This window comes from Castanea sativa, chromosome 2 (assembly GCF_040712315.1).
Source record: "Castanea sativa cultivar Marrone di Chiusa Pesio chromosome 2, ASM4071231v1".
In the NCBI taxonomy this organism is placed as follows: Eukaryota; Viridiplantae; Streptophyta; class Magnoliopsida; order Fagales; family Fagaceae; genus Castanea; species Castanea sativa.
The window spans coordinates 49288261-49304643 of NC_134014.1; the positions used below are offsets into that span (position 1 = coordinate 49288261).

The following is a 16383-nucleotide window of genomic DNA, read 5'->3' on the forward strand; positions in this document are numbered from 1 at the left end:
ATGGTTGTTCAGCTTAAATACAAGTTAAGTGTAACTTTCCGAGGACAACCCACCTATGTTTCCCAAAGTTTACCTCCACATGAACTTCATTTCATTTGGATCCTCGTCCCCCCCTCAGAGTCTTTTTTCACAAGATTGTGCCGCTTGTGTAGCCAAAACGGACAATGTCATGACATGGGTGGTAACAATAGGGCTAATCACTTTCCTACTCGGTGATATACCTACACATCGTATGCCCATCGACCCAAGTTTAAATGGATTCAAACCCAGACGCTTATAACGAAGAGGATGATGGACAACTAGTAGTAGACCCCAACCCACGTTTGTAGCTAAAAAAAAGAACCCATGCTAGCTAAACACACATTTAGCAAGGAGAGGTGCTACGTCCACAATATTTTTACAACATTTTTACAACAAATCATAGGTGGTTAGTTGTTATTGGTTCAAATTTGAACCTAACACTAAGATTACTTTTTTGTCCCAACAATAACAACCAGTAATATCCTACCACTTAGAATTTGTTGTAAAAATATTATGGATATATCATTTGTCTTTAGCAAATTCAGCCCATCACAAACAGTGAGATGCATGATGATTTTTGTTCGGCCCAGTCCAGAACACCAAACCGATAATTATAAAATCTTCGTCATATTGCCAAAACACAAGCCCTGGCTAGGCTGGATCCCCAAGTTTCCAAACCTGGTTCCGTTCCGTTATACGGTTAGGATTTAGGAATTGAATTCTCAATTCCAAATCCAATTCCGAATTCCGAATGGCAAATCCTTATCGATCAAGGTAAAAGCGACCAAACCAAAATCCCTGTTTTTAGTACTTTTCCTCGTTTGCGATCTATCTGACTCTACTTTTAATGTGTTGTGGGTTGTGCAGGGAAGGTCTTAGTGTGAGACAAGCTGCGAATTCCGATGAAGTCCAATTAAGGATTGATCCAGTGCATGGGGACCTCGACGAGGAAATCTCCGGCCTTCATTCCCAAGTTCGACGACTTAAATCCGTACGTTTCGTTTCTTTTTTTATTTGAGTCATGGGTTTTGAGTTTGGTTAATCACAATTTTTATAAATTACACAAAATAAAGTGCCATTCAAGGTCATTAATATCCTGATGCGGCTTGATTCTGCATCAGGATTACATAGCTTGATTCTACTTCTTTGGTTGTGTGTTGATGTTGCATTACATAGGGTCCGTTTGGTTAGGCTTGTTTGGTAGTGTATTTTACACAATAATTTTCAGTGTTTATCCATGTTTAAATAATATTATACTTATTTTTGCACATTTTTTTTACCTATACGTATTTTCAAAAGATACAAATAATGTTATTATAATAACATTACTAAACAGGCTCTAAAAGATCGTTTTTAAAAGCCAAAACTTTATTTTGCAACCACTACTTTGTTTTGTTTTTGTTTTTGTTTTTTTAATTTTTTTTTTTTTACAAACATTCATTGTTTTTTATTTATTTTGCAAATCCTATTAAAATACATCCCATTGAGGTCATCCTCAAAAACATCAACTAAGTCCACAGGCGGACTATCAAAAATAGAAAAATCAGCATCTAAACATCAACTCATCCTTGCAAGGCTATGCGCACATCTATTCGCCTGACGGAAGCAATGCTTAATACAAATTTGCGGTATGCAAGAAATCAAAAGCCTGCAATCATCCAATAAAGGAGAAATGATGTTATTTACATATGAAGGATTTCCTAAAGCATCCACAATAGCCTTGGCATCAAGCTCAATTTTAAGATTAATGTTTAGGTTGCTGCAAAGTAAAAGCCCCTCCCTTAAACCCCAAAGTTCAGCAGCAAAGCTGCTTGTCATGCCAATCCGCCTACTAAAACCCCTAATCCATCTACCTGCATCATCCCTAACTACCCCTCCACAACCTGCCAAGCTGGTATTGCCACTATAGGAGCCATCTATGTTGAGTTTCAGCCAGCCTTGAATCGGTTTCTCCCATTCATTTTAACCTCAAAACATAGTTTTCCAACAGCTTTTTTTTTTTTTTTGATAAGTAAGATGTTTATTGATATCAAAAAAGGAAACACCCTAGTACACAGGGAGTGTACAAGGGTTAAACAATCAAGAACAAAAATTACAAGAATCTAAGAAATCAAGAAAAGATAAAAATGATTGGTTCCGCAAAGCAGTCAACCAATCTATAAGGGTTCTAAAGAAAAATAGCTTCAAGTCTGAGATTGGTCTCTCCTTATCTTCAAAGCACCTGCTATTTCTCTCTCTCTAAAGACACCACAATAAGCAATGTGGAACAATCATCCATATATACCCATTTCGATGACAACCAAATCTGCCTTGCCAATATGCTAATAGCCCCACTATAGATTGCGGCATCACCCAGCTAACTCCAAACAATCCAAACACCATTGCCCACATATCCATTGCAACCGGACAATGGAGAAAAAGATGATCAACCGATTCACCATTGCACTAGTTTTCCAACAGCTAATTCAAACACACCCGTAGACCCAGAACATCATTGGTCATAGTTGAACATACAATTATTTTTGGAGTAAAAAGAATATCTTTATCGGTTTTTGCATCTTGTACATAAATTTTCTGTAATTCTATTATATGGGTTGTTTACTTGTCTTATTGTTATTTCTATCCAATGCTTGTATATTCTTTGTGCTTCTAATATTTTCTTGAAACCTTAGACATTTTACCACAATCGTAATCACGCTTACCAATTTCAGTACCTAAAGAATAGGAACTGAGACTACACCCCAAAGGAAGTCCAACCGTAGTTTTAGTTCTTTAGCTATCTAGGTATCAATCACAATGTTTTTTGACTACAAAATTCTTGGTTTATCAAATCGAAGATAAAGGTGATTACCCCTGGTTACCCTCGGACACATGGGAGCTTTGTTGTTCCATTGACCCACCATCAGTGCTTCAAATATGTTAGTGAGGAAAAAATAAGTACAAACAGAATTTTCTTTGCAAATTGGAAGCTAATGTCAAAGCTTATTATGCAGATTCCTAACTTTATGATCTAGTCTCAGTTAACAACTCTATTTCAAAAGAAGAGGCGACCCTGACACAATCTTGATAAAGTACCCCAGAAGCCCAAAGAGTATAGTATCTGTCACCTTCCATAAGAAAAATTGAAATACCTTATGAATTTATTATAACACTGAGCTCTAAGCCCTTTTGGACATTCCACAGTTAAAAATAGGAATAGCTCATCTAATGTGGCAACTATTAGCATCACATCTGATAGTGAAGAAAAGGCCCCCAGGCAATGCCTGTAGATGGTCTTCCTCGGTCACCTATGGTGTTCCACTTGTCAATTTAGAAATCTGGAGGAGGTATCTTCATGATACCAAAGATTGGGGCCAAGGGCCTCATTATATTAAACATGGTAGCTTAAACGTAAGCTTTGAAGGTGGAGCCTAGTGCTACAGAAGGGAGGTCAGATTTTTTTAGCTATGGCATTATTGCTAAGAAGATAATGCAAAAAATGGGCTACCTTGGAAAATCATTTTGGACAAAAAAATGGGAAGGAAATTAAGGGAGGGGGCTTGACAAAGGCACAAAGGCAGGCATTAGAGGAAGGGGAGGTTATTCGCTTTTTGATGTATGGCTTGGGATCTATGAAGCACAGACACGGACGCTGACATGACATGAGACATGACGACATGACAGTTCTTGAAAAATTAGGAAACAACACTGTGGAGATACCACAATTAATATATATATATATATATATATATATATATATATATGTATGTATGTATGTATGTATGTACTTCTAGGTATATTTTATTTTTATTTTAAGTTTTCAAACTAAATAACAACTGTCAAAAACTTTTAAAACATATCTAAAATCCAAGGATTGTTTTTAATAAAAAATTATTTATTTCTTCCAACACAATAAGGACTTTCTTGCAGAAGTGTCCCCAACATGTTTGACACGAAGATGGACATGCTTGGGGTTTTGAAGTGTAACTGCTTCTTAACCCAGGGTACATCCCTGATTATGGAATGACAGACGTGTCATAATTTGAAGCCATGAGTCATCCGCTACAGAAGGCTGAGACTTTAAAGTTGAATATTATGATTTAGTTGCACTTGCAGCAAACTTCATGGTAGTCCTAATTTACTGATAGAGCTCTGACAGTGATGAATCATGCAAGGAAGATGAAGAAGAACTCCTAGCCTTAACACGTGCAATGTCAAAAAGGGGGGAGCACCCCCCCGCCCCCCCCAATTATATAAACTCCTCCCATGGAAAATGAAGTCATGGAGAAATTTGATCATGGACAATGAACTATACCTGGCATTCATCAATGCTCACGTTGCTCCCAAAGAAGTGATGTAGTATACCCATCTCCTCTTGGAGTTCTGTGATGTGCTTGCATTTCATTATATAGAGATACTAGCATTGTTTTATAAAACCCATAAATTCTGTAATTGCATGTCCATAAGAATTTGAGTTGTTCTTGTTGCTTCTGGTCAAGTGGTTTCATACTAAATGGTTGTTTCAAAATTGGAACTACGTTGTTTAATGTAAGCCTTGTACTTGGTTTGCTGACTTGCCTATGGCTCTGTTTCTGATTCATTAAGTCACCTTCCCATTAGAGGGGAGATCATGGGACTTCCATCAACCCAGCTGGGCCAATCTGCTCTGAGCCTCTGAGAATAAGGCTCACATTGTGTTTAAAAAGGAAAAAAAAAAAAAGTCCTATTATATATGGCAGTTTTCCTTTTTTCTTATAAAGAAAAGAAATAGTCCTACTATATATGGAAATTTCCTTTAATCTATCAATTGACGTTTCAGTTTGTTCTCCCTCAGTCTTGTAAACTCCTATTTATATATTGGTTTGCAGGTGGCTCAAGAAATTGAAGCAGAAACCCGAATTCAGAATGACATCCTCGCTGACTTGGTAAACTTATAGCTTGAACGGTTGAACCTTTACTTCCTAAACCAATGTCACAAGGACATTTAGTCCAGGTGCCTTGATTGAGATCATTGTTGAAGCTTCTTATCTGATTTTCCTCTTTTGCACTAATACTTAATGACTATTAAGGAAACACACAGACAATTGCACATGCCCACACGCATGCATATGAACCAGCTGAAGCCATGGTCTTCCACTTAAAAGTATTTGCCATTTTGGTGAAGGGATGAATATATTGCATTCTGACAAATTGCTTCTGGTTTTTAACACAGCAAATGGCAATGGGTCAAGCTGGGGAAGGGGTGAAAAATGGCATGAGGAGGTTGAATAGGACCATCACCCAGCACAGTTCAAATCATATCTTGCAAGTGATTATTTTTGGACTAGTTTGTTTCAGTGTAGTCTACCTATTGTCCAAGCTAGCTAGAAGATGAGAACCTAGTTTACACTAAAACAGAGGAGCTGCTACTTGTGAATTTAAAGGGTCTTTTGTAGTCATCAATGTATATCCAGGTATTATGATACAGGTTGCATGGTAGCACCTCCTTTACAGCTAAAGTTATGAAGCTCTATTTTATGAAGGGTTCAAGACTTTTCATCCCCCATTTTGCAATATCTACATTTTACTAAAATTCTCCAACAGGCTTGTCTTACGCTTTGAAACATCTTACATATGTTAGCCAATGCCTAAAAGGTTATCGTTTTGAGACATGAACTTAAAATGGATGGAATTCATTGAAATGTATATGAAGGAGGCTCATCTCTGTTCACCTTTTTATTTTATCTTATTTTTATGATGCCATGGTATTGTTAATTTGATATCACTAGAGCAATACATCCTTTCATTTGTAGGAATCAGTTTTATGCAGAAGAGGATCTAATGCTTGGACCTTTAATTGCAGAACTGAGTACACCATTCTCTGTAGTTCAATAAGCATGGTGTTATTCATGGTTTTTTTTATTTCATCTGTATTCCCAAGCATTTGAGAATCCTTAACTCATATAAATCCTTGAAAGGGCATGAGATGTCACTTGGTTATGAAATCTGGTGGTTGTTCCACTTCATTTAGTTGGTATATGCTTACACCATCTGAGGGTTAAGAATAAAAGATCAGACCAACTGGTATGAACAAAGTATGAAAATATTTTTGTGCAAAAATCCTGGTTCCCTTAGCTGGAGGACATGCATGATGCACGTATCGACAGTGCCAACTGCCAAGGTTTGCTTAATCTGGTCAAAGAAAACTTGGTGATCTGCGTTTTGGTCATACAAGCACCGGATTGGGATCTTAATATTGGAACAACATAAATTCTGTTCTTACCTTCTTCTTCTTGTTTTTGGAAAGCATGTTCTTGTTGCCTTCTTGGTAACTTCCAACTGTGCAAGGTGTTTGTTTTTGTTCTAGAAATTCCGGCGATCATAACTTCATATTTAGGACCAGGTGAGTGGCTACGCGAGCAATGTAACTTATCTGATTGTAATTTTATTTAAATGTTGTGTTGATGTGAAATATTGTGAGAGTTTCAGAGACTTTATATATATATATATATAAATTCAAACTCAAACATTAATAATCTATATAAAAACAAAAATTATGATAGGATTTAAAAAAAAAAAAAGAGACTAACGTTGAAAAAAAAAAGACACACATTGATAATCATGAGTTTCGTTATTGGGTTGATATTTTTACTATTTTTTTATATTTTATATTATACATGGCAGATAAAACACCTCTATTTGGATTTAACATAAAAGATAATGGAATTAGGTATTATAATTTTGATATTGTTCCATGTTTTGAATTGTCTATATTATTATTACTATGAAAAAGTTATATTGTTACTCAAATTTGAAACTTGGTGTGTCTTCCTCATATCATGGTCTTTGTTTATATATTTGTAGTTTATATTAGTTTTGAGTGTGCGTGTATATATAACTATTGAGAGTTTTGCTTTATTAATTTAAGAATTGTAAATTACTTTGTAGGTTTTAGTAACTATGCATTTGCAACTCAATAATGTTCAGTGTTAGACAGCATTTCTAAACTATGGAAAAGTATAGAAGTTAAATATTTCTTCATTTTTTTTTTCAAAAATAATAACTAGTAAAATTTCTATTTACTCATTGTTGGATTTTTTTTTTCAGAGTCAATAGTTTTTCCGTGTATTACACGAGTTAACGACTAGTATATTATTATAGTATTGCACAAAAATAATACTGTAGTAAAAAAGAAAGGTCTTACTTAGATTATATATATATATATATATAGACATATTCTATTGGCGGATAGAATGTTTGTCTATCTACCTTACGATGTAAAAAAATTTAATTAGGGCACACAAATTTAATTAATAAAAATTATTATTCTTAAATATTATACTCTTTTCAATTCTTCAACATTTTATTAATACGTTTTACTATATTTGAGGTAGTTTAAGAGTGTAAAATTTTTCAATCTCCCAAAATTATAATTATAATTAATATTTTTCGAGACAAATTCATTACTGAAATTCATTTTTCAATAGCTGAAGTCTAATATTGCCAAAAGAGACAATGACCATCTAAAATATGATATTTATTATGATACTGATTGTTTTGATACTTTATAATTAAAAGTTTTAAAATACGTTTTATAAATAAATGAAAATAGTCCAATTAATATATTAAATTATATGAAAATGTTGGATCCTTTTTTCTAATTTATGTATCGCTTACAAAATATTAACTAATAATATATTTTTTTCATTTACATCTAGCTCCAAAATGTGTTGAGTTTGCCCTAAGCTAACCCCTATTTTTGTGAACAATTAATTTGATCAAGGTTAACCATTTAAGAATTTACAAAATTTTAAAACCTTTTATTTTATTATTAAAATACTCTACAAATATTTATAAAAAAAATCTTTATAGCAATTCAACTATATTTTGCATGACATGCATTTAACATGCCATTCTTATAGTTAATATTTCATAATTTTGGTATGATTATAGTGGTATTAGTATAAAGAAACAAATTCATTCGTGTCTAAAGCTGTAAAAAAAAAAAAAGGTATCAAATTGATAGTTTTATAAAGAAGTGTTCAATGGATACCACTATTGAGATATTAGAAGAAACTAATAATTCTTCATTAATGGTTTTACTTTAAATTTTGCCTTTAAGCCATAAACGTGTTGAGTTGGCCTGAGTTGGCCTTAAGAATTGTGCTCTATGTAGTGCTGAATGTGACATAGAATTTTTTTTTGAGTGAGAGAGAAATGGGATAAGGGTATATTGGTCTTATTAAAAACTTTTTAACTTAATATAAATATTTTTTTATATGTGCAATTTTTTTAAAATTTTTTGACAAAACCTGCATTAGTTGCTAGCATTCTCTGTTAACCGAACCCTATATTGTTAAGGACATATTTTATGTAATTGACTAATCCTTTGACAAAACGCACTTTACTTGTATTTGGGTAGATCTAGGATGTGTTTAATACTTCGAAGAACATGTTGTTCAAGTCTAGTATTAAAGCCATGAAGATTGGACCAAGAAACAAGTGAAAAAAATGTGTTCACTAAAGCTAGACAAATAGCTTGACACCCGCAGACACTTGCGGACAAATAGCTCGACACCTGCAGACAGATATCTATCTATCGAGGTTTAATGAGGCTCGACAGATACTATCTATCAAGATATCTATCGAGGTTATAGAAATTTAGATTTCCAGATATGATTTTCGGCCCATACTTTTGTATTTGTATAGGGTTTTTTTTCTCACAATCTTAGACATATATAAAGCTTATTTTAGAGGCCGTCAAAGAAGAGAATACAAGGAGAACATATGCAAAAGGTGACCAAAGTCTTATTCTCTTAGAAAGAAGCTACTACGTCTTTGCGTCTTAAAGTTTTGTAACTAAGTACTTCTTGATCTTCATTGTCGATGAAGTGAAGAATTTTGCAGCCAACATTCTTCTTCTTCAAGTTGGTGAGTGAGTCACGTACTAGGATTCATGTAAAGGAGTTAGTCACGTGCTGGGATCCGTGCATCAAAAGGTAGCGTTCATATATTGAAGAGTTTAGAGGTTCTGAAGCGGTAGAAGGTTTCTGTTATGAGTTCATCTACAGGGATTGCAGAGTCTAAGGACAAAAGTTTTGAACTAGATCAGAACCTTTTCTTTACTATAGTGAATTGTTTTTCGGGAAGGTTTCCCTTCAATTTTTTTACTGTGAAACTAGTTAGTTTCATTGGTTTTCCTAGGTCATCATATATTGTCTTATTTATTTTTCCACTGCATATGATTTTGACATGATATTGATGTTTGTTTGTTTTAACAAGTTTTATGCATAATAAATTTAATTAACAACTTGGGTTTAAAACTTATTAATTCTATCAACTAGGGTATAAATTTCCCAACATATATAAAAGTGTATTATATTTTTATATTTGAGTTGAATTCACTTTTAATTTAATCAGGTGGAACAATGTTTATAACTATAGTAATAATACACTCTTCCTCAAATTGATATACACATTATCACAACTTTTATTTAAAAAATAATCCCTAAAAAAACCTATTTATAATATAATATAGGATTATGGATTCCTAATCAAATTTGGTTATGCATGGTTATGGATTCCTAATCAACTTTGGTCTTTGCCGACAATATAATATATGGTTATGAATTCCTAATCAAAATTGATTATGGTTATGGATTCCTAATCAAATTTAGTTACCTTTGCCAACCGACATAAAATAGACCGTAAATTAGATTTGGATGGGTTGGGTTGGGCTCCATATGTGGGCTGGGTTGGGTTTTCCATGGGTAGGAAGCATCAGATACACAAAAAATGGCAAAAGTTGTCTTCTTAGTCTGTTGATGGCTGTTGTCAGCACTCAAAGATGGAGAACAGTAGTTTGGGGAGCGGGTTTGGCCGTGGGTCTTTGTTTTGGAGGAAGGAGAAGGGGAGTAGTGGAGGAAGGAGAAAGGGTTTGCATTTTGTCTCTCAAATGTGGAGATCAGTGGTTTGCGGAGCGGGTTTGGCCGTGGGTCTTTGTTTTGGAAGAAGGTGTAGATCGGTGGTTTGGGGAGCAGGTTTGGCCGTGGGTCTTTGTTTTGGGGGAAAGAGAAGGGGTTTGCATTTATGTATTGGATTTTACAAATATAAAATTAGATTTTGTGTTTTCTTTTTTAATTATCAGGTTCTAAAAATATAAATAAGATTATTTATTTATTTAAATAATGCTAAGGGGTAAAAATGTGAGCAACAAAGGCTTCAGTTATATATATATATATATATATATATATATATATATATATATATATATATATATATATATATATAGGATATCTAATCCATTCAAAAACTTTGTTCAGAGGCTTGTAATTAATAACTAGGCGAGGAGTCCCTTTTTCAATTTCAGTATTTTTTTAAACATAGAAAGCAGCACAAGACCAGGGGCACTTACTATTCCTAATTAGTTTTTTTATCAAGCAAATTATGAATTTCTTTTTTAAAAAATTCAAAAGTTTCAGCATTCATTTGAATGGGCCTAGCCTTAGTAGGAATTTTTTTTTTCATTGAAATCTTTAACATAGGGTAGATTAACAACATGTCTTTTCCTATACCAAAAGGCATTAGGGATATCAGAGCAAACATCATTGACCAATTTTTTATGAAAGTTATCAATTTTGGTCTGTAATAATTTATCAGAGAGTTGTTCAACAATCTTCTTATATCTAACTTCTTGCTTAAGAAAATTTATATGTTTGGTTTTAGCATGAATCAGGTTTAAAGAAGCATCAGTATCAATTTCAAATCTTGAGGCAAATTTAAATTTGACCTTCTGCCCAAAAGGGTCAGTAGTGATACCATTATGTTCCGAAAGAAAAGGATATAAAAAATTTATGAAAGGAATACCAAGAATTACTTTGTTTGTCATGTTTTTAACAAGAGCTGAAGGAATTTTAAAACAAACATTGTCATGGCATACATGAGCATTATTTAATTCATATTTGATTTTCACTTGAGTACCATTAGCAAAAAACAGTTTCTCAGTGGATTTTTCATAATACTTGGAAGGAATTATTCATTTTTGAATACAATTCATATCAGCGTTAAAGTCAATCATAGTAATAACATTGAATTCATATTCATGGCAGATGACAATTTTAACTTAGGAAAACCATTTTAGCTTCGGAAAGAGGAAAGTCAACAGAGAATTGAGAAATATCTGAGAAAAAAGCTGTTACCACTACATTGAATGCTCTGCACCTAACCAACTGGTCGCATTAATGTGAAGGTGATGCCTGAACAGTGACCTCTAACCTTACAGTTGCCCATAAAGACTTCAAGAAGACTTTGATAAATGGGAAATGATTCCATTACATGCGTTGTGATAAATGCTCTGCACCTAACCAATTGGCCGCATTAATGTGGAGGTGATGCCTGAACAGTGACCTCTAACCTTACAGTTGCCCATAAAGACTTCAAGAAGGCTTTGATGAGACAAGTATCAAGGAGATGAGTTATTTGATCAACAAGTAGAAGGCTAAGATGAGAAGAGGGGAATGAATATAAATGGGAAATGATTCCATTACAAGCGTTGTGATGAAGAACTTGAATATTTGTATAAGTTTGAGAGCTAAATATAAGAACATACTATCCTCGGACTTGACCAAGGATTGTTTTTCTTTTTAACTTGTTATTCTCATCCATTCCAACACTAAACTAACCCGTAGTGATTCACACTTGACTTATTAAACGTTCAGCATTAAAACCACTCTCTAACAAATTTATTGTTATGGGCTTGATGAGCCTTTGTCCAAATCTTTTGGGCTTTTGGATCAATTTGAGTCCTTACTCACATTATCACAACTTTTTTTGCTTTGAACTTTTATCGCATCTTATTTAAATGTTAACTTGCAATTTGAATATTTGATTATATTTCACCATATATTAATAGTGGGCTTATATATAAATTGACATTCAAAGAGATGTGTGGTTGCAAAACAACTGCAAATGTTATTTTGAGAAATAAGCGTAAATATTTACCTTAATTTCAGCTTTTGCTTAAAACTATTTTTCATCTTTGGCAAATTTTGTTAAACAGCTTTAAGGTCCCCTAAAGCTCTTCCCCTCCCCACTCTCAAACACAATATAGCAGATGTTCACTTAGTCTTATCTTTAACTAAAATGTTATAAATAAAAAAAAATGATAAACTTGCTGTCATCGTTTCTCTTGCCCGGTTGAGTTTCAATTAAGCTCACTTATTATTCATTCAGATATATACGAGTCTTCTTCTTCCTTGACTTGTTCAGATTATTACTATATTCTATATATATCCACGGATATTCGTGGAGGCTTGAATAGTTCTGATTAATTAGCAGTCCCATTCTCTCTGCTCCTCTGAGGGAATTTATTATTTGTCTTGGCTCGGATAGAAAGAAGCTTTCCTATGTGGGTTGACAGTTTCTCATGCTTTTGTACTTAGAATCTGTCTTGGCTTGAATCAAAAATAGTTGGCAGTACGTATGCAAAGTACAACATGCAAGGTCCTGTCATTGTGATGTACTACAGTTCTATTTTTTTTTTTCTTCTCCGAGTAGTACAAATCAAGCACCCGTAATGAAAAGTCTCTATCATAAATCATCATAGGAGTAAAAAATAATTCATGGTGTTTCTCTTCGGATTCCAGAATAGAATGGTTTTTTTTATATTACATTAATTGATACATCAACGTACGTAGCTTTCCAGGCAAATTAATTAAATACGAAAACTATTTCCCGATGGCTATTTCCTTTGACATTTTGTAATTAGCGCTAATCTCATAAATGAAAACTTGTGACTCTCCAGTGATCTCAAACCTTCTTACCAAATACCTACCCACCATCGGCAAATGAGAAAAGCTTTATTTTTACGGACAACTTGTCAAAGTAGCTATAACCACTAAAACCACATGACTCACCGGTAAAAAAAAAAGGCTATAATCACGTGATCTCGAGATTATATCACCGGGAATCCTTCCAACCGACATCGGGTGAGAACTTCTAGAATGGTGGTGAAGATTTATCACATTAATCGATGGTAAAAGAGGAAAATTTGTGAGAAAAAAGATGACTTTGCCAGTCCAATGGGTTTGTTACTTGTGTGACTTGTGTCTCCAACTCACCTAATTGCACGGAATCCTAAATTATTAGCTGATAAAAAATGGAGTGATTTTGAATTTTCCCATAAAAAAAAGTCTTTCTTTTTCTCTATCAACCTTTCACAAATTTCAATATAGAATCAAAGCGGGTCGATCGGTCCTTTGCTTGAATCTCTTCACTTAGATTTTCCTCTAGTTGGTGATTTCTAATAGAATCTCATTGTCAATCATCAATGTATTATCGTTTACTTTGTTTATTTTCTTCCTATTTTCAATAGAAAATACTATTACTTGTTCATGCATAGTAGTGATTTTACATTTTACCTACGCAATTCTTACTCTTAATACTTTGCATCATAGTAAAAGGATTTTGTTACGTAAAAAATGCAGTGGCATCTTCATCGGAATATATCTTGCAGATTTCTCATTGAGGGGAGTTACCATTTTAATGGTAGCTTATTTTAATGTGCTATTGAAGCACCTATATTGTTTCGTACCAAGTTCACTTTGTCAGTTTTCTTCTTCTGAAAAACATATTAGAGCATTCTTATCAGATGTTTCAAAAAAAATGTCATTTTAACACATCAAATACCTACTTTATCATTTTACCACATCATTTTACAACGTCTTATTTATCAGATGTTTTATCTTTCAGTTCTATACATTGAAATAATATTTACTATACATTAAACTAATATATATTAACTCCTCTTGATCATCAAAAAAGAAAAAAAAAAAGAAAAAAAAACTCCTCCTGTTATCACCATCATCATCATCATCAACAACCACAACAACAACCACCACAACAACCACCACCACCGCCGCAACAACGGCCACAGCCACCACCAGCACAAACCCACATCCACCAACGCCACCTCAAAAAAAAAAAAAAACACACACACACACACACACACAACCAGAGAGATCGGCACACATCCACCACCAGCACAAACCCACGCCTCTGTCGCCGTCGCTGAGGGAAGTTTTCACTTTTGTCCATCGTGTCCTTCACATTGGAGTTCCTCTTCGTCGCAAAATGGGTTAGTGATCAGTGGCGAGATCGGCGATGGCAAGATTGGCGATGGCGAGATCGGCGTGGCGAGATTGGCGATGGCGAGATCGGCGTGGCGAGATTGGCGATGGCGAGATCGGCGTGGTGAAATTGACGATGGAGAGATCGGCGATGGCAGATCGGCGTGGTGAGACGGCGATGAGAAAAAAGAGATCATTGGCGTGGTTAGAGAGAGAAAGAGAGAGATGTGTTGCAGACGAGAGAGAGAGAGATGTGTTGTAGACGAGAGAGAGAGAGAGAGAGAGAGAGAGAGAGAGAGAGAGAGAAAGAGAACGAATTTAATAAGCCAAACAGTGTTTGGCATATATCTCCGTACCGTCTCATCTTTGAGATGGTACTGTGCATATATGTTAAAATTTTTGGCATTTGGAACATCTAATGAAGCTTATATTTTGGAGTTTGGTGTGCCAAATGTGCCATATTTTGACATTTGACACATTTGGCATGCCTGATGAGAGTGCTCTTACAAAACTTTGGAAGATATATTAAACTTCTATATATATATATATATATAAAGAGAGAGAGAGAGAGAGAGAGAGAGAGAGAGAGAGAGAGAGAGAGAGAGAGAGAGAGAGAGAGAGAGAGAGAGAGAGAGAGAGAGAGAGAGAGAGATGAAAATTTAGATTCAATTTTGCAAGTTGTGCATTTCATCAAAGATTAATGCACAACTTCAAGGAGAATATTAGGAATTATAGTCCATTTCCATGTCATTAAGGACCAAATCAAGATATTGATTGCTAGAGAAAATCATAAGATTGGTTAATAAATCAAGGAATTGATTTCTAGAGAAGATTGTGGGATTGAAACAATTAGCAATATGCATTTTAAATTCAAATTACCAATGACTTTTGTGTCTAATTTTCATTGTAAATCACTACAACAAAAGTGGGTTATGGTGACGAAATCTAGTGAGGAAAACCAAATTCGTCACTAAATGATAACATTTGGTGAGGAAAACAAAAATTTGTCATCGATTTTGATAAAATATTTTATTACGATGATGAAATCAATATTTTGTCACTAAAGATATTAATATTGGTATTTTTTGTTGTTGTTGTTGTACGTCTCATCTGGAATATAGGTTTGCAATCTAAACAAATTGGACTATAAATCTTTTGTTGTTGTTGGTAATTACTTTATTTGCCTTTGTGTTGTTGAGAGTTTTAAGTTTCTAATTTGGTTCTTCATTTTTCATTGATAATGCATCTTCATAGTTATGATATTGATGTATTTTTCTTTATATTTGTGTAGATATGGGATTGGTGGGAAAAAGACAGTTTTCGTGGCACTACTTGGTCTCAAATCATTTTTTGTAAAGTATGGAAGACATCATTTATATATAAATGGTTGTAATTACTTTGTGAACAACTTGGTTCAATGGTTTTAAAAGTATAATGACTCTTTATTTCCTTTTTAAATTGTATGGATGATTTTTTTATGGATGTGGTCGAAAATGAATAGATGCTTTGTTTATGGATGTGGTCGGAAATGAACAGGTTAATGTAATGACAGGTAAATGTAAAGAACATAAATAATAATAAAAATATTGGTGATGAAAATTTTCATCACCAATATCTAACTATAAGCAAAAATTGCTAACGAAATAATTCATCACCTAATTTATTGAAATTGAAGTAAATAAATAAATACATCGGTGACGAAATATAGATATAGATTTTATTGTAATGTACTACCAAGAAAGGTGTATGGTTGTGAAAAATGTAATCCCTTGGGTTCTTATCCCATGGGTGTAGGCCATAAGGTCAAACCATGTAAACTCTCATGTATTCTCTCATCTTTTCTTCTTCACATCAACAATTATTACAAAAAAAAAAAGGATTCATACATGTTGTAAGGACACGTTTAATCCCAAAGCCCCAAAAGAAAGGTTAATGGCCCAAAAAGCCCAAATCAATGAATTTGTAGAGAGTGAGCTTGAAACTGAACTTTCAACGAGTTAGGTGCTTACTGATCACAGTAAGTTAGCTAATAATGTATAGCATAAAACAAACAGTTTGAACAAAGAAAATCCTCATTGGAAAAATCTGAGGAAGGTTGTTCTTATGTATTTCTCCTACACTTAACCACAATTACAGTTTTTGAGTGTACAGTATTTTTTTCTCTAAATTATCTGATGATTCCCTTATAATAAGGATTTCCTTTCTTATATTCTCCTTCCTTACTTCATCTCAACCCTTCACATGTAGATCAAATTGCTAGTTTTGATACTTGTCCAAT

The 16383-nt window shown here is 33.9% G+C and overlaps 1 protein-coding gene across 1 annotated transcript; it reads left to right on the forward strand.

Moving 5' to 3' along the window:
- Positions 1-655: 655 nt before the first annotated feature.
- Positions 656-5721, forward strand: LOC142623134 (bet1-like protein At4g14600). The gene is made up of 4 exons (XM_075796531.1): positions 656-795; positions 889-1012; positions 4869-4925; positions 5213-5721. The coding sequence occupies exons 1-4, from the start codon at positions 773-775 to the stop codon at positions 5372-5374; spliced, it is 366 nt and encodes a 121-aa protein (XP_075652646.1). The 5' UTR covers positions 656-772; the 3' UTR covers positions 5375-5721.
- Positions 5722-16383: the final 10662 nt, after the last annotated feature.

What these genes read in the sequence shown, in the direction of transcription:
- LOC142623134 (XM_075796531.1), top strand. Translation starts at nt 773, where the DNA reads ATGGCAAATCCTTATCGATCAAG. An exon ending in AAGTTCGACGACTTAAATCC is followed by an intron (nt 1,013 to 4,868) that starts GTACGTTTCGTT and finishes ATTGGTTTGCAG; the next exon opens with GTGGCTCAAGAAATTGAAGC. An exon ending in ATGACATCCTCGCTGACTTG is followed by an intron (nt 4,926 to 5,212) that starts GTAAACTTATAG and finishes TTTTTAACACAG; the next exon opens with CAAATGGCAATGGGTCAAGC.